At 42.9% G+C, this 26741-nt stretch overlaps 2 protein-coding genes across 5 annotated transcripts in view; one reads left to right on the top strand and one right to left on the bottom strand.

Moving 5' to 3' along the window:
• The window catches only part of tspan4a (tetraspanin 4a), a 43103-nt gene extending 29422 nt beyond the window's left edge, over positions 1–13681 (top strand). For all 3 annotated transcript variants that reach the window (XM_049030381.1, XM_049030382.1, XM_049030380.1), the window contains 5 exons: positions 3982–4056; positions 6721–6822; positions 7976–8107; positions 10116–10199; positions 10421–13681. In XM_049030381.1, coding sequence (XP_048886338.1) covers positions 3982–4056; positions 6721–6822; positions 7976–8107; positions 10116–10199; positions 10421–10489 — 462 coding nt within the window. In that variant the 3' untranslated portion in view covers positions 10490–13681. The remainder of the gene's footprint in view (positions 1–3981; positions 4057–6720; positions 6823–7975; positions 8108–10115; positions 10200–10420) is intronic.
• Positions 13682–13950: 269 nt separating this feature from the next.
• Positions 13951–26496, bottom strand: chid1 (chitinase domain containing 1). 2 transcript variants are annotated; one of them, XM_049030378.1, is made up of 13 exons: positions 26311–26495; positions 25804–25924; positions 25266–25415; positions 24848–24980; positions 24274–24318; positions 23896–24002; positions 23389–23450; positions 22650–22742; positions 22439–22540; positions 22051–22203; positions 17714–17794; positions 14355–14397; positions 13951–14196 (listed from the first exon to the last, which is right to left on the bottom strand). In XM_049030378.1, exons 1-13 carry the CDS (start codon positions 26397–26399, stop codon positions 14098–14100), a joined length of 1278 nt encoding a protein of 425 aa, XP_048886335.1. In that variant the 5' UTR covers positions 26400–26495; the 3' UTR covers positions 13951–14097. The 2 variants fall into 2 exon arrangements, with proteins under 2 accessions (XP_048886335.1, XP_048886336.1); XM_049030379.1 differs by having other exon boundaries at positions 25804–26496.
• Positions 26497–26741: the final 245 nt, after the last annotated feature.

Raw genomic sequence — 26741 nt, 5'->3', positions numbered from 1 at the left:
ATTATCAAACTATTTAATTATTTTCTCAATGCTAAAGTGAGTCATATAAAGCAAATTGCCAACTTGCTGATTAATACCCTGCCTAGATGTGGCTGAAATGGCCAGTGATCCAAGACCACAAGACCTTACCTGGTCTTTATACTGCTGGATAGAAATGAGCTTTTATGTGAGGGTCACAAATCATACTTAATAGTGGATTCAAGCATTCCCATAATAAGTAATTCACCTTGTATCAGTCTTGATTAGCAATCCTTATTGTGCCTGTCACAGGCACACTGCCACTCAATCAGGATACTATATGAAATACTGTATAATAGCTGCATTTAGCAGTAATTCAGCAGAATGAGCAAATAAAACTAGGAGGGAAAAAGATTAAACATTTCTGGATAATATACATAATTTACTTTTTGTCAGATCTTGTTAAGTCTGCAGATAGATAGGCTACGGTAGACTTCAGTACCCAGGCTGCCTGCCTGTCCTCCTGCAGTGAGGCAAACATTATCTCACTAAAAACATATAAAGGTTAAGCGAAGGCAGAGTGTGTAAGGAAATGTCTACAGGTCTGTTGTGTAAATAATTTATGAATTATTTTAAAAGCTTCGTAGAGAGGCAGCTGAGCCACAGCAGGAAGTGCAGTGAAGAGCTGCGCTTTGCAGTGTGTAGAAACGCCTTGCGTTTGCTGGATGGTTGAGGGAGATTTCGCCCTCATTAATAGCAGTATCAAAACAGATTAATTGTTTCACCCCAATACAGACAATATTCAGTGAGACACTTTGTATTGTATTTATTGAATAGACTGTAATTAGTGTGGCTCTTCCTGTTGTATCATTGAGTAAATTGTAATCAGTGAGACAATTCCTGTTGTCTCACTTGAATAGACTCTATCCAATAAGATGCTTCCTGTTGTCTCACTTGAGCAGACTCTATCCAATGAGATGCTTCCTGTTGTCTCACTTGAGTAGACTCTATCCAATGAGATACTTCCTGTTATATAATTGAATAGACGAATCAGTGAGACACTTCCAGTTGTATCAATTGAGTTGACTAATGAGTAAGACTTCTGTTTCTTTTGTATCATTTCTGGTTTTGTTTCACCTTCAAGTTGCAATACTCTTATGCTGTGTTCCATTCGAACTGGGAAGGCATAATTTCTGCAATTGAATCGCACCCTGAAGCTGGACTCGGAAAGTTAGAAGAACCTCAACAACCTCGAGCTCAGAATTCAAGATTACTAAACCCTTCATCAACAGAAATGATAGCTGTAGTTATATGCTGCTTGCTAGCTCATGTCCTATTGGTGTCTCATCAAATTCACCACACAGTACTGTCCAGCCTCTGTCTGTAGGCATATTGCTACGGTGTTTGTATTCACAAAACCACATAATAAGTTGTTATCAACTGGTATTGCTAACAATGGCTAACAAGAAACATGGTTAGAACTGGTATTGCTAAATGGCTTTCTGACTTGTTGTGCTGGAACGTGGTTAACTCAGATGTGACGTCATTCCCAGCTCCAACATCTGACCTCTGCGGTAAATGGAAAGGAACTTTGGATAGTGGGAGTAAATCTCATCTCACAAAATTGCAGAAATTAAGGAACAACTACATTGACACTTCCACCCACTATTATATCAAGAGCTGTATACCTCTATGTAGGACCTATAAGGTGTAACACTCTCTTCATATTATATATAATTCCAGGACTATCTATGGCACAATATAACGTGCTTAGACAGGATGTGGGTCACACACATTTTGGAAGTGTCAGATATTTCGCTCTGTGTAACCAAGTTAACAGGTAAGACCTTGTGGATTTTTTTCGTATCGCTGATTTCAGCCTTTAATGGAGTACAGTTGACCCTTCCGCACCATGGGGGTTAGGGGTGCAGGTCTCCAGCAATCTGGAAAAACTGTGCAAAATTTTTTGGAAGCGAAGCATTTATCAGTTACTAAACATTTTGTGTGTCCTTTGCTGGACTTTGCTTGTCGTCTGCGGCTTTCACAAAACGGTAGCACTCTACTTGAGGGGCCACAAATTATGTAGTATTTAATCTTAGTTACATACTGATCGTTAATTATTTATGATGCATCTTCTATCTCAAGCAATTAGTGTATTTGTTACTGTATTCTGTAAACCTTTGTGAACTATTGAAGGAACAAGTAACGAAAAACACAAATGAAATACTGATCTCATGTTCATTCATCATTAATGAATGGTGACGCATCTTTTATCTCAAGTAGCTAGTATATTTCCTGATGATTTCTGCTTCAGTAGTAACTGAGTTACTGCTACGTATTGGTGCCCCCTCAAGTGAAGTGTTTTGCTGAGACCATGATATATCAAAACCGCGATGGGGAAAGTTGTGATTCAGAGGGGTCGTCCATAATCTATAATACTGCCTTGGGAAACCAATGCAATTTGCAGTTAAACCAACTGCATACTATCTCTACCCAGGAGACAAATCCACAACCGAGGAAGATCTGAGAATGAAAGATATGAAGAGCCTGGAATTAGGAGCAGGTCTTCCTTGTGTGTGTTACTTTAGTCCCCCCCAACAAAACTAATGGGGGAGGAGGATCTGTAAATCTGGCTTTCTTAAACCAGCGGAGTTTGCATTTGCAGTATTTTATTTGTAAAGCCAGAGGCCAGGTTGTTAAAGTGGGTTTAGTGATGTTTCAGCACAGTAAGTGGTTTTACAGTGTAGTCGGTGCCCTCCATTTTTAATTTAACAACAGAAGCTTGGCCTACAGGATGTCAGGCAGGCCTGGGTAGTATAGGGGTGTCCCATTCTGCTATATGGTTCCATCCAGTTACATCTATTATCTTCTGTCTATCCATCCATGTAACACCTTGTCCTGTTCAGGGTGCTGAGGGATCCACAGCCTATGGTGCAAGGCAGGGAACAACCCAGGATGGGGTGCAAACCTATTGCAGGCCACACTCACACACCAATCACACCTCAATTAACCTCGGCATGTTTTTGGACTCTGGGGACAAGGGACCAGAATACCAGGAGGAAGCCCCATAGCAACAGAGAGAACACGCAAACTCTACACATGACATGACATGAATCCTGCTCCCAGGGATATGAGGCAGCAGTGCTAACCACTGTGCCACCATGCAGCCCCTTTATATTACCTTATTAGGGTCAATCATTTAATCTGAAGTTGCTTTTTTTGGGTAATCTGGCTCATTGTGAATCACTTCCAGACCCTTTTAATTGCCGAGTAGTAGAACTTAAAGGCAGTGGCAGAGATAATGGATAATTGTAGTAATAGTAGTATATAGCAAAATGTAAGAGCAGCTGGTGTTCAGCCCTTAAGAAATGGCACTTTGCATGAGCTCTCTCAGTAAATATCCAGCACCATAATGGGCAAGTGAACATTTGTATACTATGGGATGTTGGATTTGGAAAAATTTGCCAAGAGGATAATTAATGAAAATGAAACGAAAGGTCAGAAGAAGTCATTCCCGCTTCTTTCCTGTTTAAGAGGCAAAGCTCTCATTTGATTCTTCCTGTTTCATTGTGCACATTTTACTCTCTCTCTCCGCATTAAGTGCTCTCCATCTAAAACCAAAAAGGGAAAATGTTGCGCTGGCATTACTTCATAATGATTTATTTAAAATACTCTAATACCGGGGTCTTTAGCTCATTACTCACAAGAACGTGCTTCTGCATAAACTTCCTCCAAACGATCTTGATTAATCAATTAGTGAAATCAATTTAAATGTTTTAGACTGATGACTCTTTTTGCCCCATACCAAATAAACATTCCCTTTTCTGTACTTCAGTGATTTGAGGGAAATGCATTACAGTAAATAGTGAATTTGATTTGAATTGAACTTGGAGCAGATAAAGCAAGGGCAACTCATTGGCGAGAGGAATCCTGTACTGGGACTGCGTCACTCAATGCAGTCGTAAGAGTGTTTCCTTCACTCTCCATAACTTACCTTCACTTCCTCTGTTTTTTTTTTTGCAGTTCTTCATTCTCCTCCTCCTGATCTTTCTGCTGGAGATTTTCTCTATCATCCTCTTCTTTGCCTATCAAAATCAGGTAAGGATACAGCCCCCCCAGCCCCTTCTCAGAGTAGGGATCTCAGTAGAAATGTCAATTTTGCAGAGCAAAGATCCATCTATGCAATGTAAAACTTCCCCTATTGTTGGTTATTTTTTTTGTGTCCCGAAGATAACCTCCCAGTTTAATATAGTTTCCATTTACTGGTTTCTGTAGATCAAATTCACATCACTTAAATTGACACCCAGGCATAATTGTGGACAATGCATGATGTGCTGTAACCTACATTGTATGTCCTGCTACAGACTGATGCCTCACAGTGTGTATACAGCCCTCTATTCCGGGGCATGTGGTTTTGCCCCAGTCTACTTTACGGCTGCACTAATGCACCAGTGACCACATAATTCTGAAGGCTTGATGACTAAATGAACCAGTGGCAACACGATGTACCTAATCTGATGACCTAATAAGCTGCTGTATTTTTCATTAAGCACACAATAACAACTATAATGGGACAAGCACTGCATGAAAACAAACTGAATCGAATGTGTATGATTGATCAGTAGGCAAATAATATATGTGCTGTTGTAGCCCAGCCTCTGTATACACTCCTGTAGCCTTGGCTCTGCCCTAATACCGTGAGTATATACCCAGCACTGATTGGGTGAGAAGGATAGTGACATGGCTTGAAATGATAATGAATGGCAGTGGCTCCACCAAAGCTTATCATCATTCTAAATTAATCAATGAACAATCAGCGACTGTGGTATAGCTGGAATGAATCATTTCGGGCTGAGCAGTTGTGGAAAAATAATACATTTGCTCTACATCATTACTATCATCATGGTTTATTTTCCAGCAGCTGCACAGCTGGGTTATATTTTACTTCTTATGTACACTGTCATAACCTCGTAATAACAGGGTATGTACTGTCGGAGTCTAGCATTAACAATGCAGGGACTGTCATATTCAACAGTTTCTAAAGCTCTGAAGTATATTGCCTTTTCCTCTAGTATGATGTCACCAGCAGCCCCTCTGTACTGTGTAACACTGCGGCTTGAAAGCCGACCGTCAGCTGACGCCCAGTTTCGTATAGCGGTGGGATAATGTGAGGGTGAAAAAAGCAGGGGAGTCTCATTTTAGCCGTTCGGCCCATGTTAGCATTTTACGGATTCAATAGCCATCATTTCGGTCTTCGCATCTTAATCAAAGTCGGCAAAAATGGCGTTTCCGAAGGTGACCATTTACTAACCTCATTAAATGTCCATATTCCTGGACGAATTTGGATTAATTGGGCTGATGGCTTAATGCACTAACAGGCACACATTTTTAAGGGTTCGGTGGTACAGTCTATCAAATTGGAATCGAGGCAGGCAAGCAGGCACCATCCCTGCAGTAAACAGTGTGCGATATTACTAACGGCCCCAGAGACCAATGTATGTAGGTTACTGGCCATCAGGGTTGGTGCTACACATACAGCAGAATTCAGGGGCGCTACTGGAGTGTCCTTTAACTTAAGGCCAGCATAGCTACATTTGCATGGCTAATTTATGCTAAAGATGGGGAATCCGCACATGTTCGGTGCAAGCTAGTTTGGATGGCTCTCTGCTGCGTGGCGGAGGGGTGAGCCAGAGACCCGTGTTTGTGCTGCATCCTCTGCCAAGGAGAGAGGTTGATGACGGGGGAATTTAATTTGCAGATGCACACTTCTCTTTGAGTGCTTATTAATGGTCTCCTCACTGTGACATAATCACGCCAAAACAAGGCATTTCCCCGGGCTCTCCTGCCAGATGTCCACTGAGCGGTGAAGTATGGAAGTAGCTCGCCCTCTGCGCTTTTAAATGCCCCTTGTCTTTGCTCTTAGTTTCCGTTGCTTGTTCCTAACTCACCTCACGTCCCAATGCAACCCCCCCCCCTCCCCCAACCACCCCAACTCACTGCTGAATTATTGATGCTGTTGTCCTGTTGGGCCCAGGCTCCGGGGGAAAGAGAATTCATTCACCCCCCTCAGACCAGCATTGCTCACTCATGCCCTCATCTCTAGGCCAGGCGGGACGTACGAAACAAAGGAGGCTCCAGGGATGTAAACAGCCATGAACAACAACCACACATTGAAGCAAACCGCTACAGTTTCAGGCTTACACACTTACAGAACACCCGTTTCCTCCTGGTCCCAGGACTAAGTCCGGGAACAGAGGCCTGAAGTGTCCACCCTTGTTCCATTATTACTTGTTTTTGTAAGAAGAGTGATGAATAAAATGCTTTTTACATTAAAAAAATGAATAAAACGCTTTTTATAATAAAGGATCATATGTTAAGCACAGGAAAATAAGAATTAACAGCTCATTATACAGTTTCATGTTACAAAGCCACAATGGATTTCATGTTTTACTTACCGTACTGTCCTATAAACCACATTCAAAATGACCCCCCCAGTCCTGAAGGTGCAATGCAGCAGTGATACTGCCATTTGCCTCTTTTATGTCTAAAATGTATTTTCCAAACTGGAGTGATGACTGAACAGGTCTCCCTGATGTCACTAAAGTCAAATGTCAAGGTCAAATTTCTTTATAAAGTACATTTGAAACCAACATTTGTTGACTTAAAAACAAACAGGATGAAAATGACAATGTTTGCAGTAGTGAACTTGAAACGTCCTCTGGAGTGTGTTGAACATTTGACCTGTGGTCTCTGTTGCTGTAGATAGATCACTACGCCCAGTCGGACCTCAAAAAGGGACTTCAGCTCTTTGGCACGGAGGGAAACGTGGGCCTCACCAATGCCTGGAGTATTGTCCAAACTGACGTGAGTACCGTACAGGTCTCCCTCAAGTCAAAAGTCAAATTTATTCATAAAGTACATTTAAAAACGACATTTAAAAACACAGACCAAAAACAAAGAACAAAATTGCAAAAGGAAAATGCGAAAAGATAAAAATCACATAAATACAGGTAATAAAGACATGAGATATCAGGTACATTGATTAGAACACGTCAATTAAAGGGCACTTCTTACGAAGGCCGGCTGATGAATGCCATAGATGCAGTGATTTAGCTGGTGCTCCCAGTGTTGGAGCAAATTTAAAATGTGGGAGCCTCCCATCTATTGGAACAGTTGATTTATGCAAATTCAGTCGCTCAGCTTAATACTGTACATATTTAATGATGAAGTACTTAGAGTCATAGCGACGGAAGTGAGAAATCAGAGCAGAAAAAACGGAGAATTTGGTTCAGTTTGAGGATGGAGTTGTCAAGCTGTCAGTATGGATAACAATTCAGATGTATGGCTTTACACATTTACACAGCCACTGAAAGACTTCGGGTTTGTAAACCTGATTTTCAACGTGTCACAAGCTCAGTCACCGTGTAACAAATGAGATCTCTTTTCATTACAGCAAACAAATATACAACCCAATTTTAGCACTGTCAGACACAAGAAATAGAATTTCTTGAAAAAAATAATCTTAATGCTATTAACTGATCAATATAGTCCAGCCTGCTGTTAAGTAAGACATATACCCCAGATAAAATATATTGCGTATATGCATTGTTGGAGAAACCTGTTGTAAAATATTGTACATGCTTCATTTTACAAGCAGGTTTACCCTTATGCTATTTTTATTCCATTATTCTTTATTAACAGTTATTCTTCTTGTTTGAAAGTAAAATGTTTTGTTCGTATGCCGAGCCAATTACTCCTTATCTGTGGTAACACTGTTTTTAGCATTCTTCATTATAGTCTCAGCTTTAACAATGTCAGATGTAAGACACCATGAAATTGAAAAAAATTTTAAATGTGGAGAGGAAAAGAGTGAAGAGTGAAGTGTGTGTGTGTGTGCGACGGACGGGCAATGTACGCGGTGTGTTTCTGTTCTTGGGGAAGGCTTGACAAAACCCAACGTGGCTGTTACTCAGTTCCTGTCTTGGGCTGGGGTGGGTGCTGTGTGTGTGTGCCACAGTTCCGTTGCTGCGGAGTGACCAATCACACGGACTGGTTCGAGGTGTACAACATGACCCGCGTCCCGGACTCCTGCTGCCTGGAGTACAGTGACAACTGCGGCCTGGAGAACCCTGGAACCTGGTGGACTGCGGTGAGATACACCGTGGCCTACGAGAGAGTCTGATATTGAGGCGGGCACAACAAAAGATCTGTTTATTGCGAGGGATGAATGAAAACTCCATCCCACTTCCTACGCCCCTGGAGATAAAATTTGTCGGGGTTGGGGGATAAGTTTTGACAGTCCACATTCCCGTTGGCCCACTGGGAGAATGCCTGATATGCCAGATGGCCAGTCCTCCCATGCTCAGCAGTATTCTGGTTGGGGCATCAAAGATCTCCTTTTCACAATTTACGGTAGTTTTTTTTTTGCAGACGCTTTTATTCAAAGTGAAACACATCAGCCAGTCCCTGGAGTAACTGGGGTTAAGGGTCCTGCTCAAGGGCCCAACGGTAATATCACTCGGCTGTTATGAGCCAGTGACCTTCCGATCACGAGCACAGCATCCTAACCAGCAGGTCCACGCGTCGTCCTTATGTTTATATACGTTTATATTGTGTTAAAATAATACACTGGTCTTATTCAATGTGCTGATGATGTTGGTTTTTCTTAGTCAACATAATTAATTTTATTTATCAGTTCAGAAGATTTCATTCGATAGCAAACAGTCTCTATAAATTCATCGAGCCTCACCAAGTTGAAGCATTTGGAAACAACGGAGCTGTCTGATTATGTTATTGAAATTTACTTCCAGTTACTTTTCCATCTGACAGTTGAGCCTGTGCAGACCATCTCTCCTGGGACTCCAACGATCGGAGATTAAATAAATCAGAAATAGTTTTCTGCACAATAACCCCATACCTCCCACTTTATAACACACTGTCAACAACAGCTGTTTGTAGCTTGAAAACAGAATTTGTAAAGCCACACTACATATCCCAATCAGTTATTTTCAGTCCCAAGTGAAAATATAACCTACATTATTTTGAAACAGGTGCATAGGTATTAGCAGATACAGACAATATGCAGTTGGCAGTCTACTCATGCCTTGCACTCGCCAAAGGCCTTACTGTTTCCTTTACGCCTCAGCCTTGCCTTTGATTTTCTATCCATCAAATGATATATACATTTTCCAAAAGCTTATCCAGTGAAGGTTCGTAGAGGGAAGCAGAGCGGCAGTGGAAGGCACGAGCCATGGGTACACCCTGCATGGGATGCTAGCTCTCTGCATCACACAAGGACATGCACGCAATCGCAAGCATACACTAAAGGCAAATGGGAGATGCTAATTCAACTAACTGCACATCTCTGCACCGCGGTAGGAGGCCAGGACACAGAGGGGAGGCAGATGACATAAAGGGAGCATGCAAACAAGCCTGGAAGTGTCAGCTGTCAGTGGTACCCAGTGCGTCACCACATTGCCTCCCTTTGAATTTGAAAAGAAGAAAATATTTAAATTTTAAAATCCGGTGCATAGGGCAGGCTTATTACTGATTCTGTTTTTTTTTCCCTCTTCAGAAATAAAAATTAAAGTACGAAACAGATTTTAGATTAATTCTGTGTATAATGTCCTCGTGATACTTGTGCATAGCAAACAAGGAGGGACCCAGTCCATCTGCTCAGACCTGAGACATTCAACATTAATTTAATGGGAAACTCACAGGATCGCTGACAGTACTAATTAAACCACAGCTCTTTCAAGTCATGCTTTAAATAAGCACCTTAAGAAGCAATCCAGTATTTATTTACTCACGAGTAGTTTTTTCTTAATATAAACGTAAAAATATTTCTTGGGAAAGTATTAAAAATAGCCACTTAAATATAAAGAGTACAATATGTGGTTGGGACTTTTTTATTGCTTATGCTAATTAAAACATTTTTATTAGGCGTGGTGGTTATGGCAATTAAAAATCACGCCTAGACATCGTTTTTTGCTCTGCGTTGTGTCGTGTGTGTTTCTTATCGTGTCCTGTTTTTGAGCATCTGCTCCGATCCCTCACGTTCCGTGTTTATGTACGCTTCAGCCGCGGGTGTGAATAAAGTGCGAGGTGTGTGTTGCCTGCCTCTGATTGCTGTGTGTGCGTGTCCGTTTCACCCACAGCCTTGCTACGAGCGCGTGAAGGGTTGGCTGCAGGAGAACCTGGTGGTCTTGTGGATCTTTGCCTTATGCACAGCCCTGACACAGGTATGACCACCAGTCACTTGTGGAGCTCTGCTGCATGATGCAGATATTCTTCAATGCTAGGAATTACTACCGTGCTCTAAAAAAATGATAAAAGCTTAACAAGTGAACAGTTTTGACAGACACAATAAACTTCTAGGTACACATGTACTGTATCTACAAGTCTGAGCATCGCTTCAAATTGGACCAGCTACTGATGATGTTCGGTATGTTTCTGCTTGCAGGTCCTGGGTCTGGTCTTCTCCATGACCATGTTCTGCCAGGCAGAGAAAACGAACACCTTCTACGCCTAGATCTCCAAGAGTGTTCATGGACGGGGGGGCATGCTGGGATATGGGTGACCCACAAAGGCAAATGCCACATCAAGTGGACTTTTCTGTAAGGCTCATTTCATGTCCTCTTTGGTGTTCGTTGGGTTCGCTTGCTCAGAATGGCATCCATATGTCAGTCAGCTTCTGCTGTTAAAGAACCACAATAACTTCAAGTGACATGTAGATGCTGTGATATGGGCCTTCGCTTCATTACATGAACCAAGTGAAATCTCTGTTGAGTTGAACATAGCTAGGTTAAACTCACTTGTTTTCTGACATTAAGGATTTTGTCTGGGGTCCAACAGAAGTTATATTAATATTTAAATAAATATGAATACCCAAACTCAATGCTGGTGTAATTTTACAGATAGCACAGAGAAGAACTCATAGCAATATTAAATCCAGCTTACTGAACATCCAGATCGTTATAGGCTGACATTTACTGTACAGCTCCATGCCAAGAGTTCAAATTAATGAGCAATGCTTAATATGCCGTTTTCTCACAAACTGAAATGATCGAAGTGAATAATTCAGTCTCAATTATATCACCTGATTAAAATGAGCTGTCCATTAAAATACCATTTTATAACCGAAAGATGTCTTTGCGACCTCTCAGTTAGGTAATCAAACCTCTAACTGAATATTGGACTCACCTAGTAAAGATTGTCCTTCATTAAGAAATACGTATTTTGTTAAGTGCCATTTATTTTATCATCAGATCATCCAGCTGGAACAGAACCGTGAGCTCACACATTGCGTTTTCCCATAATACACTGGAATGGTACATCTGGCAGAACCAGACAGAGTTTGGTTTGGTTCAGGTAGGTGGGAGAGAGATTTGAAAAATAATGCTCTGTATAGCTGCCCTGTATGGGCCATTAAACTGATTAAAATACATAACAGTAAAATATGACCAAAATCTTTTTAGAGAACTACAGCTTGTAGAATATGCATATATGCTTCTAAGGGGGTTACTTTGTACCTAATACTATGCGTATCGTTCGAAGTTTTGGACAAAAACCTAATGATGTGGCACATCGGCCATGTCAGGCAAAAAGTACAGGTCGGCCACATCTGAAATCTGCGAGGCTGACATCTTTCCTCCCCAGATCCTCCGTGTTTCTAAGGACAGCCAGTCCCCCATGAATAGTCATTACAGCTTCAAGAAGACACTGGCAGCACTGAACTAGATGTAATTATTGCAGCATATTCAGCCGTTTCTTTCAGCGATGCAGGCCGGTGAGGATGCAGGGACGTGAAAGATGGTCCCAAGGCAACAAAGAGGAGATGGAGCGCGATGGGCATAGGAGCTTAAGTCTAGACTTGCAAGGCCAAACAGAAGTGGAAGCACAAGACAAGGTGCATTTGTGAGGTTAGATGATTAGTCAGCATCCTGCGCCGTGTTACAGTGAGAGAGGCTGAGAGCAGACAGGGAAACAGCAGCTCACTCTGCAGTGCTTCAGATTTCAGAATAATTTTAAAGCAGAGCCTGTTTTATTGAAATAGCAGGTGAGGTTTGACCTATACGACTTCAGTTTACATCTGAGCTTCAGCGATAAGCTGGCCTTGACACTCCAGTTTTAGACGACACAGGAGAGGACAGGTCACTGATTTTACCGCCGTAAAAATGGTAATCCTGGATAGAGGATTTCCACCACGTTTGCTTGGCATTTAAGGAAAAACATGCTCCACAAAACACGGGAAAGGGACAAATATTAAGTGACCCACGTTGCACGAACCTCCAGGTCATGACCACCATATTTAAGACTAGCGACATCTGGCCCTGTTAGCCCGTGTAAATGTGCAGATTCCCTTGTTGAGGAAATGCTGTAGTTTGTCTAGAGGCTCTTGGCAGACAATTATTCAGTTAATGAAGCAACATGCATATGTTATACAGGCTGCTGGAGGCCCAGCGCGCAACACTGTTGTCGTTCCTGACTTCTGTACACGGATTTACGTTCCCTTCTCCCACATCTTCCTTTTTTTCAGTCTGCTAATAATTCACTCCAGTTTCAATCAAATATAGATGCATTAAAAGTTCATAGCATGGATGTGCTTTCTATTAGTGAGAGGCGTTAACAAGCCCTATGTCATTCTGCAGCTTCTTACAGTAACAACAGCTCCGCTTCGGAACACAACATGATTCCATTCATGCACAATTCATGTGAAATTATGCAGCTGAATAGTACTGAAATGAATTTTAGCAATGGGACACGATGGGTTTTTTAACCCTGAGCCATACTTCAATTACTGTCATTATTACGCAGATGTGTAAATAAATTATGAGATACAATGGCATTACACAGTAATTGCCACGGTTTTAGAGGCAAATTGGGTACAACAGGATGTGACTGAGTGGCCCGTCTGTGGTCAGCAGACAGCAACAGGTGTATAAACATTTTTTAAATCCCTTTTCCTGCTACACTTATTGAGGATTATTTCATGATTTTATACTGATTATGATTAAGCTATTTGTATATATTTCTAAAACTCTGAGGGTGTAATACCAAAAAACACATTTTAATGTTGAAAGGCACACCACAGTCCTTTGTCTTCAAGATCAGGTCACACACCACTTGTATACTTATTAAACTCTCATAGTCCCCATAAACCCTATTGTTTCCCACACTCTGGGTGAAGAAGACATTACAATTCTTTAGTCTCTTCTGAATGATGCCAGTTTGCTTTGGTTCATAGGTTTTAGTCCAATATAAAATTTAATTCTCTTCCACGTGAGAGTATCCCAACCCAAACACACTGCACAATCCAGCTCAGAGGTTCATCAGCCCTGGTACTAGAAATCCGTAACCAAGCTCATTTTACTTATCACTTCCTATTGTCAAATTAATTGCCCAGAACAATAGGTGTCTAATTCTCCAAAAAGGATAGCACATAAACCAGATGGATAGGAGAAGGGTAGGACCAGGGCTGCCGATCAATGATGTAGCACACTGTAGCTCTTTTGATGCGTGTACACGTGTACATCGGGAAAAGAAAAAAAAAAACGCAAGCCGCTGGATGTTTCTAGAAACTATGAGATGTTTGTGTGAGACAAAAAAGTAAAATTTGTACCGTCTTCTCAGAATCTTTACTAAACTGGGGCTGAAAAAATGTAAACATATTTATGTAAACAAAACCTTATTAAAGTATAAATAAATTTCCAAAATAAATTCTTACTACCTGTGTGGCAAGCAAATTCTTCCTTGGTTTTTGAATGACCAGGAGAGATCAGACACAGGGAAGAATAGCAACAATCCATCCCACAAGCCTGGAGCTGCAGGAGGTTAATCTCACTAACTTGGGCACCAGCAGTACTCTGCAGATCCATGTACAATCAATGGCTCAGCTGTGACCACTGGGCAATCGGGGGCTGAGCACAGAGCTCTCACACACGCACACACACAACTTACAGCTTTCAGGAGTACAGTTTGGGGAGCAACCTGTCCTTTAAGTAATAATATTTATTGACATGCTGAAGGAAGATCAATTGATTGACTTGACCCAAGTTGCGATGTCTTGCATCCACTCTCCGTAGGTAAAATCAGATCAGAGCAGAGGGTATCGGTACATTGTCCTTGTCCATCTTCTGGTCACAAGAGGTCATAGAAATAGTCCAGTCCTTGTCCCAGTTCCCACATTGAGATTCCAGTCCCCAACTCTGAGGCTAAGGAGAGTCGCAGCTGGATGAACTAAAAGCAGAGAAATAAATGGTTTTATCTGAGCAGGGGGTGGAAGTGGTACAAGGGGGGAAAAGAAGCAGCACCCGACCAGAACACAGTGGCAGTTGTAGAAGGGCACAAAGACATACAGAAGGTCAGACAGGACTAGCGACACGTTCCATGCTCACCTTCAGCGACGGGTAGTAGACTGCGTGCTTGGCCGAGCTTCCCCTGGGATTTCGGAGAGAAACATTTTTTCGTGAAATTTTTTTGCCTTAATGTTTATATTTATTATATTTATATTAACCCCAGTCAGCTCTGGTCACAAAGCCGCACAGACTAGCACATTGTCCTCAGATGCGTCTCCTTCAGCGATACACCAGTTCCGGTTGTATTTTCACACGGCGAATCATTCTCCATCCATTTTCCATAGCGGCTTATCCTTTGTAGGGCGCCGATGAGCCGGCAGGCCGACGCGGGGAGAACATGCAAACCCCACACAAACAGGCCACAGGAGGAAACAGAAATCACTACCCTGCAAGAGTGGGTCACAGAGCTGCCCACTGAAGCAATAATAATAGTAATGATAACACCCATAACCCTACCAATAATAATCAGACGAAAATGCAGGAAAGCACAGCGGCTCGGTGGGGAGCAGCGCTGTTGCCTGATGCCTCCTGGGAAGCAGGTTCTATTCTCTCTTCTGTTCCAGTCCCGCCTCCGCACAGTGTGTGTGGAGCAGGTTCTCCCTGAGTGACATGGTCTCCTCCAGGTAATCTGCTTTCCTCCAGTAGTACATGGACATTCAGTTTGCCTAACTGTGGTCTCTGAGGTACCCGGTAATTCAAGATTGTGTGTGTGTGTATACAGTATGCACGCATGTATATGCTTTGTGATTTACCAACATCAGTAAACCTCAGCCCTGTCCCCAGTGCTACCACCTCACCCCCCCCAAACCTGACAAAGCAGCTAGAAGATGGATGGATGGATGGAGAGATAAAAGGGAATCTCAGTACTCATTTTCATTTTACCCTTTTCTCATACTGACTGAAATGACCGATTAAATGATTCCCCTATATGTAATTACTGTAAGCTGTATAATGAGCATCTTCACAGACTGTTTCCCAGATTCTGAGTATTTATCCTGCATTTAGATCAGTGGTTTTCATGTCTCATCCTGGCAACCCTGTACTGGAGCCTAGGATTGTTCACGTTACTTTATCTGCACAGAAGCACCTGCAAAACCCAGCAGGTTGCCACTAAAAACCACTGATTTAGGCTCTGCACTGCGAGAAATCCAGTGGTCCTGGGGAAACAGGACTCCATGCTCGTGTCTGGGGGGACGTTCACTGCACAAGTGTTTCTTACTGACATCAATGCGGTGAGCAAAAAATCTCTCCGGCTGCCACGTGCAGACTTAAGGTCATATTTCTCTGCAGACGCTAAGCCACAGTGACATACCTGTGCACTAAGAATGAGGCCACCTTAAGCACTTCATCAGCAATGTTCTGTGAAGGACAGAAATGCTTATATCCACAAAGCCGCCATCACTCACTTCTGACAGGGCGTCCCATGGCTCCCACGTGCCTCCGGCCAACCACAAAGCCGACGGCGGCGGTGTGAGGGACAGCAGGGCGACCAGCGTCGCCGACAGGCTCTCAGCTCAAACAGCGCGGAGCCGCTCTTAGCATTTACCCACCCACTCAGCTAGCAATAAGCTAAGCTGCCACTTTACCCAAAACATCTTTCATATATTTTCTAATTTTATATTACGTCTCCCCAAAAGGTTAACACAAGCTTGGCTTTGCTACTATCTGTTCAAGTGGCCCTTATATGATGAGTGGTGGTTTAAAGACCCTTCACACCATGGCGTCATTGAATTCTCGAATCTGATTGGTCAGGAGAGTGTCGTTAATTCCATTAATCGCACCTGCAGTGCCAGCCAGGTGAATCACACCAAAAGCGCTATTATAATCTTTAGTTCTAACTAACGTTACTTAAAATTCCAGAAGCAGAACACAATTTAAAATGAACATAGACTTACATATGTCTTCTTTATGCACAAACCTGTAAGTTAAATGTGTAATAACCGAAGAATAAAGGCTGATTTATATTTTTGCATTGAATCTATGGCATCATTAGCTACGTATCATAGACCACAGCCAGACACCTGGAGTTACATTTCTGCGGAGGTGTGCTACGGCGTAGGGTTAGCGGCTACGACGTACTGACTTCATAAGCAGGTTAATGCTGCACTTAGTTCAGCTGCTTCTTTGCCTGCACAGCCGTGCATTCATAAATGTATAATGCGTGGCTTGGAGTGCATTACCCTTACATATACTGAACAAAAATATAAACGCAACACTCTTGTTTCTGCTCCCATTTTTCATGAGATGGACTTAAAGACCTACAATTCATTCCAGATACACAATATTACCATTTCTCTCAAACATTTCTCACAAATCAGTCTAAATGTGTGATAGTGAGCACTTCTGCTTTGCTGAGATAATCCATCCCACCTCACAGGTGTGCCACATCAAGATGCTGATCTGACATCATGGGTAGTGCACAGGTGTACCTTATACTGCCCACAATAAAAGGCCACCCTGGAATGTGCAGTTTTTTGCTTTATTGGGGGTCTGGGGACTCAGAACCGGTCAGTATCTGGTGTGACCACCATTTGCCTCATGCAATGCAACACATCTTCTTCGCATAGAGTTTATCAGATTGTCAATTGTGGCCTGTGGAATGTTGGTCCACTCCTCTTCAATGGCTGTGCGAAGTTGTTGGATATTAGTGGGAACTGGTACACGCTGTCGTATACGCCGGTCAAGCACATCCCAAACATGCTCAACGGGTGACATGTCCGGTGAGTATGCTGGCCATGCAAGAACTGGGACATTTTCAGCTTCCAAGAACTGTGTACAGATCCTTGCAACATGGGGCCGTGCATTATCTGTCTGAGTGGCTGGTCTCAGACGATCTTGGAGGTGAACCTGCTGGATGTGGAGGTCCTGGGCTGGTGTGGTTACACGTGGTCTGCGGTTGTGAGGCCGGTTGGATGTACTGCCATATTCTCTGAAACGCCTTTGGAGACGGCTTATGGTTGAGAAATGAACATTCAATGCACGAGCAACAGATCTGGTTGACATTCCTGCTGTCAGCATGCCAATTGCACGCTCCCTCAATGCTTGTGGCATCTGTGGCATTTTGCTGTGAGACAAAACTGCACATTCCAGGGTGGCCTTTTATTGTGGGCAGTATAAGGTACACCTGTGCACTACCCATGATGTCAGATCAGCATCTTGATGTGGTACACCTGTGAGGTGGGATGGATTATCTCAGCAAAGCAGAAGTGCTCACTATCACACATTTAGACTGATTTGTGAGAAATGTTTGAGAGAAATGGTAATATTGTGTATCTGGAATGAATTGTAGATCTTTAAGTCCATCTCATGAAAAATGGGAGCAAAAACAAAAGTGTTGCGTTTATATTTTTGTTCAGTGTAGTATGTCTGCTATAAAGGCCTGAAAAGGCGAGACAAACCTCTTGTAGCTAAAGTAGTGCTCCCCCGACTGCTCGTCCCATACCAACTTCGGCTTCAGTTCCTTCAGAAGCTCGATGTACCTGCGAAGAAACCCAAAAGTAGGAGATTAGACACAACTGTACTAAGGCAAAACACCATAACTGCATGCTTTAAGTCAACGAGAAATCGTTTGAAATAATTGTGATCTGAACATTTTTGTTTTTTGCCGTAACTGAGCAGTCCAAGTGGACAGTCAAAACACTCAACAGTCATTTTTCTGTTTTGGTAGGGTTAGGGTAGTGAGTTTTGCCTTTGCAGGGCAGTACGGGTTACGGCTTATCAGCAAATATATTGTCATGTAGTTTGCAGTGTACCAACATGTTGCAGTTTATGAATTACAGGCCGTTCCAGTTCATTTTATTGATACATCCTCCAACTGTTATTATACACATCAACGGTGCATTCCTGTTTACATTATACTTGTAAGGTAAGTGATCCATGGGCAAAAGCAAAAATGATGGGTTCATTTTATGCAAGTATAAAAAGCTTTTCAGCATTCCTATTTTTATTGTTATTAACTGTAATCTTTCATTTTCTGTGAAGGCCTCTGCCTTCAGCATTGGAAACAAAAAGCACAACTCAAGGCACAAGACAGAGATCTTGGGTTTGACCCCTTTCAGAGTTCTGTCTAGGTTAAAGCAAAGCTAAAATCGACCAAGCTGCTCCAATGCACTTCCTGACAAAAAGATAGCTGGGCTGGCCTGTTATTTCACAGAATAAACACACACAGTTAGCTGCGGATTCATCCATTCGACTCCCCTTGGATATTTCGTCAGGAGCCCCCGGCCGTACATCAGAGGGCCATTTTGTCCCCTCTGATCGCTCGGCACCCAGACTCATATGAATGCTAAACGTCTGGCCATCTTCTCGCTAACGAGAGTGAGGGTGAAAAAAAATGTTCATCTGAGATGCCTGCAGGGCAGAATGTGAAAGGAGAAGGAAGGAGGCATAGCGTGGAGGGTTATGTGGCAAATTGATTATTTTAGTTTGTGATTTGCAGCAAATGGAGGATTAAAGCAGTAATGAATCAGTCGGTAACAATTTTGCACACACACACACACACACACACACACACATATGTATATTTATATATACACTATATATAGACATACATATACACACACATATACATATGCATATTTATATATACAGTGTATATACACATACATACACACACACACATATACATATTTATATATACACTGTATATACACATACATACACACACACACACACACACACACACACAGACTAATGAAACTGTGAGCCCGTCAAAAAGTACATTATTTCATGCGGAATCCAAACAAAATGTTTGCATCCTTTCCTTAATTATCAGCCCCCAAAATACACCAATAAGTTCACAACAATACGTTCTGGAAACATCACAAACAAATTATGCAAATGCTGGTTTAAATATGATTCAGACTGCGGCTCTCGCACCTAAAACTTCACGCGGCTGTCAAAGACGGGAGCGAAAGGAGCTGTACGGGGCAGGAGGGTCAAGGCGGGGGGGGAGTGCGGATTTCATAAAGGAGATTTTAATTATAGGCATTTATACCTGACGGACACGTGGGTGACTCATCGTGCAAGCAATTGCAGCAAAGACCATTAAAAGGTGTGAGGTGACTGAATATGGACATAAAGGACAGACTCAGGGACAGGGCTGCTGCGGAGGCCGTCCTCTGCTTATTCAGCGTCTTTACTTACTGAGCTCGACCCTGTTACCCACAACGGTCTTATTTGTCTAAACTTAATGTTTTATGCTGCAGCTAATAAATAATTACATACATCAATGAAAATAAATGAGGAAATAATCAAATTGAAAATATACCTGTGTACATTTTCTTAATGTTCTTTGATTTACAGTTATTTTTGATTAACTCTTACATTAATTCAGATGTAAAATGTTTTTGTTTTAACATCTTATGCACCATTTTCACAATGTAGTTCTATTTTTTTTTCCAATTTTATTTATTTATGCAGTCTTTTACTTAATCATTCTCTTTAATAATGAACCATTCATTTTGTTTTATTTGGACAGCTTTGATCCTCCATTCCTGTTTGATCAGTAATACATTTTTAAAAAGCTGGTGTATTCCTGGCTCTCGTCCAGCTTTCGCCTCGTGTGCAAACAGCTGGTTTAAATTCACATTAGAACCCAGAGCTGATTCCTCAATAAGGGGCGCTGCTCAGCCATTGACGTTGTGATGTAAAGTGATTTTCCCACCTACGCAGAGAGTGAAAATGGTGACATCACTCTGCTTAATACTGGTACAACTTTGTGTGCATGCAATTGGCAGCAATGTGTCTGGTGAACAGCAACATAAGAATATAAGAAATTTAAAAACGAGAGGAGGCCATTCGGCCCATCAAGCTCATTTGGGGAGAACTCAACTTATAGCTCAGAGTTGTTAATATCTTATCTAGCTCTGATTTAAAGGAGCCCAGGGTTTTATCTTGCGCTACACTAGCAGAAAGACTATTCCATACTCTAAATACACACTGTGTAAAGCAGTGCTTCCTCAAATTTATTTGAAAATGTTCTCCCGCTAATTTTCACTTATGGCCACGAGTCCTAGTATTTAAACTAATATTAAAGTAAAGGCTGAAAAGCATCCAATCCTGTTAGAATCTTATATACCTGGATCATGTCCCCTCCTAGTCTCTTTTGCTCAAAGCCAAACAGATTCAGCTCAGCTAACCTCTCCTCATAAGAAATTCCTCTAAAACCAGGAGTCATTCTCGTAGCCCTAAGTTGGACCCTTTCCAAGGCAGCAATGTCCTTCTTAAGGTATGGTGACCAAATCTGCACACAATCTTCTAGGTGATGCCTTACCAAAGAACATCCCATTCAGTGTTTGATCCAGACACCATATTTACAGTACAGATGCTCCTCATTTTATGATCATTCAGCTTATGATATTTAGACTTTATGATGGTGTAATAGTGATGGACACTCGGATGTGAACTGTGACCTCTTCCTAGGCTAGTGATATGTCGCACGATTCTAATGATGCAGGCTGGTGGTATCATCCATGCAGCCACGATTCCAAGCTCTGTAGCTATTGCGAGCAGATAAACATTTCAGTGTTTAACAATGCATTGTATGGTGTTTTGTTTTCTGTTTATCCAATTATTTATTTGTTTGTTTGTCATCACATTATGTTTGACTTATGGGTGGGTTATTTTGCTGAAGGATTCATTTACTGGAACAGATTCTAAATTGTTTTGGTGACACTTTACCTGACGGGGCACAAATACTTAGTAATAACCCAGTTGCTACTGAAGTATAAATTATGAACAAATCATGAACAAATATACTTGCTACTTGAGAGAAAAGATGCGTTACAATTCATTAATGATGAACAAGCATGAGGTCAGAATTTCACTTGCGAATTGTTCCTTCAGTAGTTCCTTCAGTTTTACGGAATTACAAGTAAAACAGTAACAAACATAGCAACTGCCTGAGATAAAATGTCACAATTCAATAACGATGAATTCACATGAGATCAGTATGTAATGAAGACTTAGTTTATGGTGAATTAATAGTATAATACTATATTTTTTGTGCCCCGTCAAGTAAAGTGTTTCCTTATTTTCTTCTGTTCTTGAATTGACATTTATATATGTGCGTAAATTGATAAGCATTTTTGAAGAACATTTAATAGTCTATGAAATACCATGTCTTGCATAACTCATAATGGTCAAGCAGGCAGACAGCAAATAATAACTGTTAGCAGAACCTTGGGCGTCTCTCCACATCAGCAGGTCAGTACCAGAGTGACACGAAACCTTCAGCGAATAATAACAAACCATACAGTAAACAGCGACGTCACCTTCCGCAGCAGGAAACTTTAAACAGACTCCCTATCCTCCCTGTCCACGTAGCAGAGCAGGGATTACGTGTCAGCTGAATGGCACTGCAGACAAGGCTGTTCGCTCAGGGAGACAGGACACGAAAAGGCAGTGCAAACAAACACACACACAACGAACTTGAGCACCAGAGGAATGTTTCTGTTCCACTCTTCCAGTATACTGGTTTTTTTTTGCTTCACCAAAGAAAGTTCAGGTCCAGAAAGTACAAATCCAGACCAAGGTTTTGTTTCAACCAACCAGCTGATCAGGAGTTACAATCACAGAGTCCTCAAAACCACGGTCTGGATTTGTACTTTCTGGACCTGAACTTTCCAACTCTGTCTGTAATGCATTATTTTTGTGAGTAACTTCTCCAGCGCTGTGTGGCAGTGGATATTATCTGTGTTGCTGGGTAATAGTGCACGTCCTTTGTGGGTCTGACCTGCCCCCAAGCAGAGGTTCAGCTCCACCCTGGCTGGAGAAGTCCAAACCGTACAGGTTGATGCCCAGCAAAATCTTGTGCCTCCACTGGGTCTGAGGGGACAGCTGCAGAACACAGTCCCGCACCCAGGGCAGGGGTGAACTTGGGCCCGGCCTAAGGGGGGATACAGGAAGAGGAACAAAGAGCTTATCCGCTGCTTCTCTGCTTGTTCCTGCTGTCGGTCATTGTGCAGTAATATCTTTCATAGCTGTATCCTCTATTTCATGCTCGTTTACAAAAAAAAAATCAGGGGATGCTCATTCATTCTGCACTGTTGAGTCAGCGAATCAGTACCTCCGATTCATGTAGTAACCAGGTAAGCAAGCTGTGATTGGTGGGAACAACTGACCTGCTGGGATTGGAGAAATCGTAGGTCATGAGGCTGAAGCCATCCGCCACGGGGGCCAGCTGCTGGAACTCCTCACGCCCAAACATCCCAGGCTGCCCGGAGCTGGTGGAGGCACAGCGCGGATAAGGAGCACCGCCAGCCAATCGGCTTAACGGAAGACAATCTGCCAGAAGCACACAGAAGCTCCTGGCTACAGAGGAACGGGCCTTACACTGGAGAGACAGGGGGAGGGATGACGAGCACACAGCTGAGCCTCGCAGCCTTCAACGTCTCACACAGGTGCGTCACCAGGTGAACCAGTTCCCTAGGAAACACATGCAAATGCGAATTGTAACAAAATACGCCATTGAAGGCCATAGACAAGTAACGTAAAAGCTGGTTCACTGCAGTTACCGTTAAGTACTGTATTAAAGTTCTCAAAAGGTCTATTCTAGGATGTTAAGCTTGTACAGGTATCCCTTCCGATTCATTCGGTCCCCGAAGCCCTCCTTACAGTTTGATTCTGGACTATGCTGATTTGGCTGCTAGAACGAGACAAATTTCCTCCAGTCTGGAAGTGCTCTCCAGTGCAACGCAGTGTGTACGACTGCCACTGGCTGACAGGGGCGTGAAGCAGAACCCAGTGCCATCGGAAAAAAAAAAAACGCGTGGGAAAACACACAAAAAACGGACACACACAACACACACACACACACACACACAACTGCAGAGAGGCAGACAAATGCCACTGCGAATTAAGGTGGCAAAAGCAGGCAGATGAAATGACGAATATGACACATAGCAACGGATGAAGTAGGCAAATAGAGGTAAATCGTACATCGCTTCACATTAATTCACACGGGAAATTAAATACTACTAATAATAACAACACAGAAACTGTAAAAGACAGACAAGACAGAGGCGTAGGATGACACTTCAGCGGGAACGCGGGCAGGCTGTCAGGCACTTACTTTCTTTTGTTCCCCCCCAGCTGACTCCACAGCTCCAGGACGTAGCCGTCAAATCCCTCCGCCTGCAGCCAAGGGGAGGACTCTCAGTGTGGTGCCGCACGGCTGCAAACCCCAGCATCTCGACCACATTGATACCTGCCCTGAACACCCACACTGCCTCAAGACTACTGCGGCCCAAACCCACATAAATACATCATTTAAAAACAACGGTTATAGATTAAATTAGGGACTTCATTCAGTACCAGCCTACGGAAAATTAATTGTATTGTTACATATTATTCTTAATACCCCGGTTGTACCAGACATGGAGGCACGCGAAAATGCTAAAAATAGATGAAGAAAAGGCACCAGCAGAGTAGTAACAGTAGGCAGAACTGTTCCTTCACACCTCCAGAACTGAGAGTTCAGAACCAGGTCCTCCCACAGTCCAATTAGTTAGGTTAACTGGGTGTGTAACTCTGAGTGTGTGTGTGGCCTGCGACGGACGGGCATCTCATCAGGGGGTACCTTAGCCACCTCCACCACCTCTCTGCCCAGCTCCTCGATTTCGTCCTCACTATCGAGCACGCTCATGTAGTCTTGGTAGGACCAGCCATCGAACAGCAGGCGGGGTACTGAGAGAGCGAGAGTAAGAGAGATGTGTTATGTTGGTGGAAGCCATTCAGGGAATCTGACCAGACCGTAATAGATATTCGAATCACCACCTGCTTCCAGCAGCAACGACAGCTAGTTGTTATGGCAAATATAGTACTTGCCCACACATACATGCAAACATAAATACCGTAGGTAGATCTGATGCAACCAGGAAACAACGTCCCAATGATTCTCCAGTTTGACATATAAACAAGAGATCCAAGGAGTACAGGAGTCAACAGAAAGACTTACACATCTTCATCTTCCTGTTGCTTTTCTTCACTGCCTTCACCCACCCTGGAAAGAAGTCACGTGTCAGCTTTTGTCACATGGCCTTATGTTGTTGTATGGGGACCCTATAGATGTGAAGGTCACTGGTTCAAACTGGCTGTCCCTGCTCTACGATCCTCTCTTGTACATCGCTTTGGACAACAGTGTCGACTAAATAAATAAATGTAAATGTCCGCAGGAGGAAACCTGTGAATTTCACGTGGTCATATGGGGACCTAAGGGATGATATTCCCAGGGGGAAGCAGCTTTCACACGTTGAGAAAAGAATCCTAAACTAATGGCAAAAATCCCGTGAGTCTGAAACACCGACATCGCAGAAAGTCTTGGCACCGCAGTTGAGTGATGTGCCAGCTGAGCCCGCTGGGAGAGCTAGGAGTGCAGATGTGCCGCGGTGTTCAAAAGGCGTGCGAGGCAATCAAGCCGCCGGAGCATGCTGGGATGTGCACCTGTGGGCGTCGGTGTGGCAACAAGACAGCGCTGTGTGAATAGTGAGCGTGCTTGCCGGCGTGGGAATGTGTGTGTGCGCTGCGGTCACCGGGGTCGTGGTCCTGCAGCCCGGTGATGTGAAAGCTCTCCTGTCCTCTACGTCGCAGCTGCAGCCACACGGGGGACACGGAGCTCAGCTTGGGCCCGAACAGCTTGGTGACGTCGTAGCCGTGCGAATTCCACTGTTGGACAGGGATGCTCTGCGTGTGAATACTGATGTTCACTGCCCCCCCCACCATTAACATCAAGCAGGTCACCACCCAACACACAAAGGCACACATTCCTACAAATCTGAGCTCCTTTAATTTATTTTGAACAGGCTCATCACCAGGGGAGTGTGTTTAGCATATTATTCCTACAGTGACTGAGTAAGATTCTAAAAAAAATACCATAGTTAAGGACACAGTAGGACGGTAATTCAGCGGTTGAGGTGAGCGAATAGCAGGACCCTAGTTAGTCGCACTCACTGGTGTGATGTACCCCAGCACCGTGCCCTGAAAGTTGCGGACCCCCGTAGTTTTTGGGCAGTATCTCTTCTCCTCCCGTACGATGTCCCTCCATTGGACGTCAGACACCACCAGTCCTCGCTCCTGCACAGGACGGTCCGCTGGCGTCGTCTGTCACAGAGACAGGACCAACACTGCCCATCAGACGGCATTACCCACAGATGGGAAAATACCCGCGATTAGCTTATACCGACAGTCAGAATTACAGTCAACCATCGGCAGAACGGCTCGGATAACCATATTTGTTAACTGCACCACCTGCTGCCCAGTAAAAATCCAGACGTTTTAAATAAGTGCAAGTGCAACCAAAAGCACTCTAAGCCTTTACGAAACGAACCCTTGCTTTTCATTGTTATTCGTTCGATTTTTATATACTGGACGCAATCCCACACATTATAACTGCACTATAATCTACATAAGCATGATGACACGTCAAATAGAGAGCTTCATAAAGAGAGGAATTCTTCAAATGCCTTCTAACTCTGTCAGATATCCTCACCTCCGTCTCCAGAGTTTTAGAGGACTTCTTTGCGTCTGTTTTCGACAGAGTGCCACTGACCAGCAGGGCAAACGAAGAGACGCACAGAAGAACCAACGCACCCCTCATCTCAGCGCTGCTCCTGTTAACATTAATTTTTTTTGCACACCACTGCTTTTGAAACCACGATATTTATATTTCTATTTTCCCTGTTTTACCTCGGTTTAAATGTTTCACAGATCAAAAACAGGTCTGTCAAAGTAATCGGGAATCGTACATTTGAGATAACAGTGATACGGAAGACAACCAAAATTAAAATACTAATAAAAAGAGTTCTGCAGCAATTTACAGTCCATGTTTATTTATCGTACGGAAAATACGCGCGCGAAAAATAATCTTAAATTGCTGTTGATCACCACTGCAAATAAGTTTTAATATTTTATTTCTATGGATATTCAATGAGGATCTCTAGCCACTAGCTAGCTAATGTTAACACGTCACAGGCCACTTTGCCGCAGACTCACCAACCTGACTGATATGCTGTCTAGATCTATGTTTTGATCCTTGTGCACTTCGTAATCAACATCTAATAGGAAGTATTTCCAAGCATTGCACATAAGATTATTGATAAATTTATTAGGATATTCAGCTGGTTAACGGCGGAACCAAACTCGGATTACACGCCTTCGTTTTTGATTGGATGAAACGAACTACCGGAAGTGTTTTCTATTGGTTTATCACCCGTGACAATTACCCCGCTTCTTTATTTGGTATACAGGTAAAAACGCACTTCATCCTCGAGTACATACCATTGGATAAATTATGATGATATGTGAATAACGTAATTCGATCGTAAAAGTTGTTCGAACAAAAATACCAGAGCTTGCTGGTAGCTGGGCACGTATTGTTATGCAGTGTCATTCAATCATTCCTACACAGTAACCTTCCCAAGAAAACAT

Source organism: Brienomyrus brachyistius, chromosome 11 (assembly GCF_023856365.1).
Source record: "Brienomyrus brachyistius isolate T26 chromosome 11, BBRACH_0.4, whole genome shotgun sequence".
In the NCBI taxonomy this organism is placed as follows: Eukaryota; Metazoa; Chordata; class Actinopteri; order Osteoglossiformes; family Mormyridae; genus Brienomyrus; species Brienomyrus brachyistius.
Note: the sequence above shows the minus strand (reverse complement) of the source record. Positions and strands in the feature narration are given on the sequence as shown.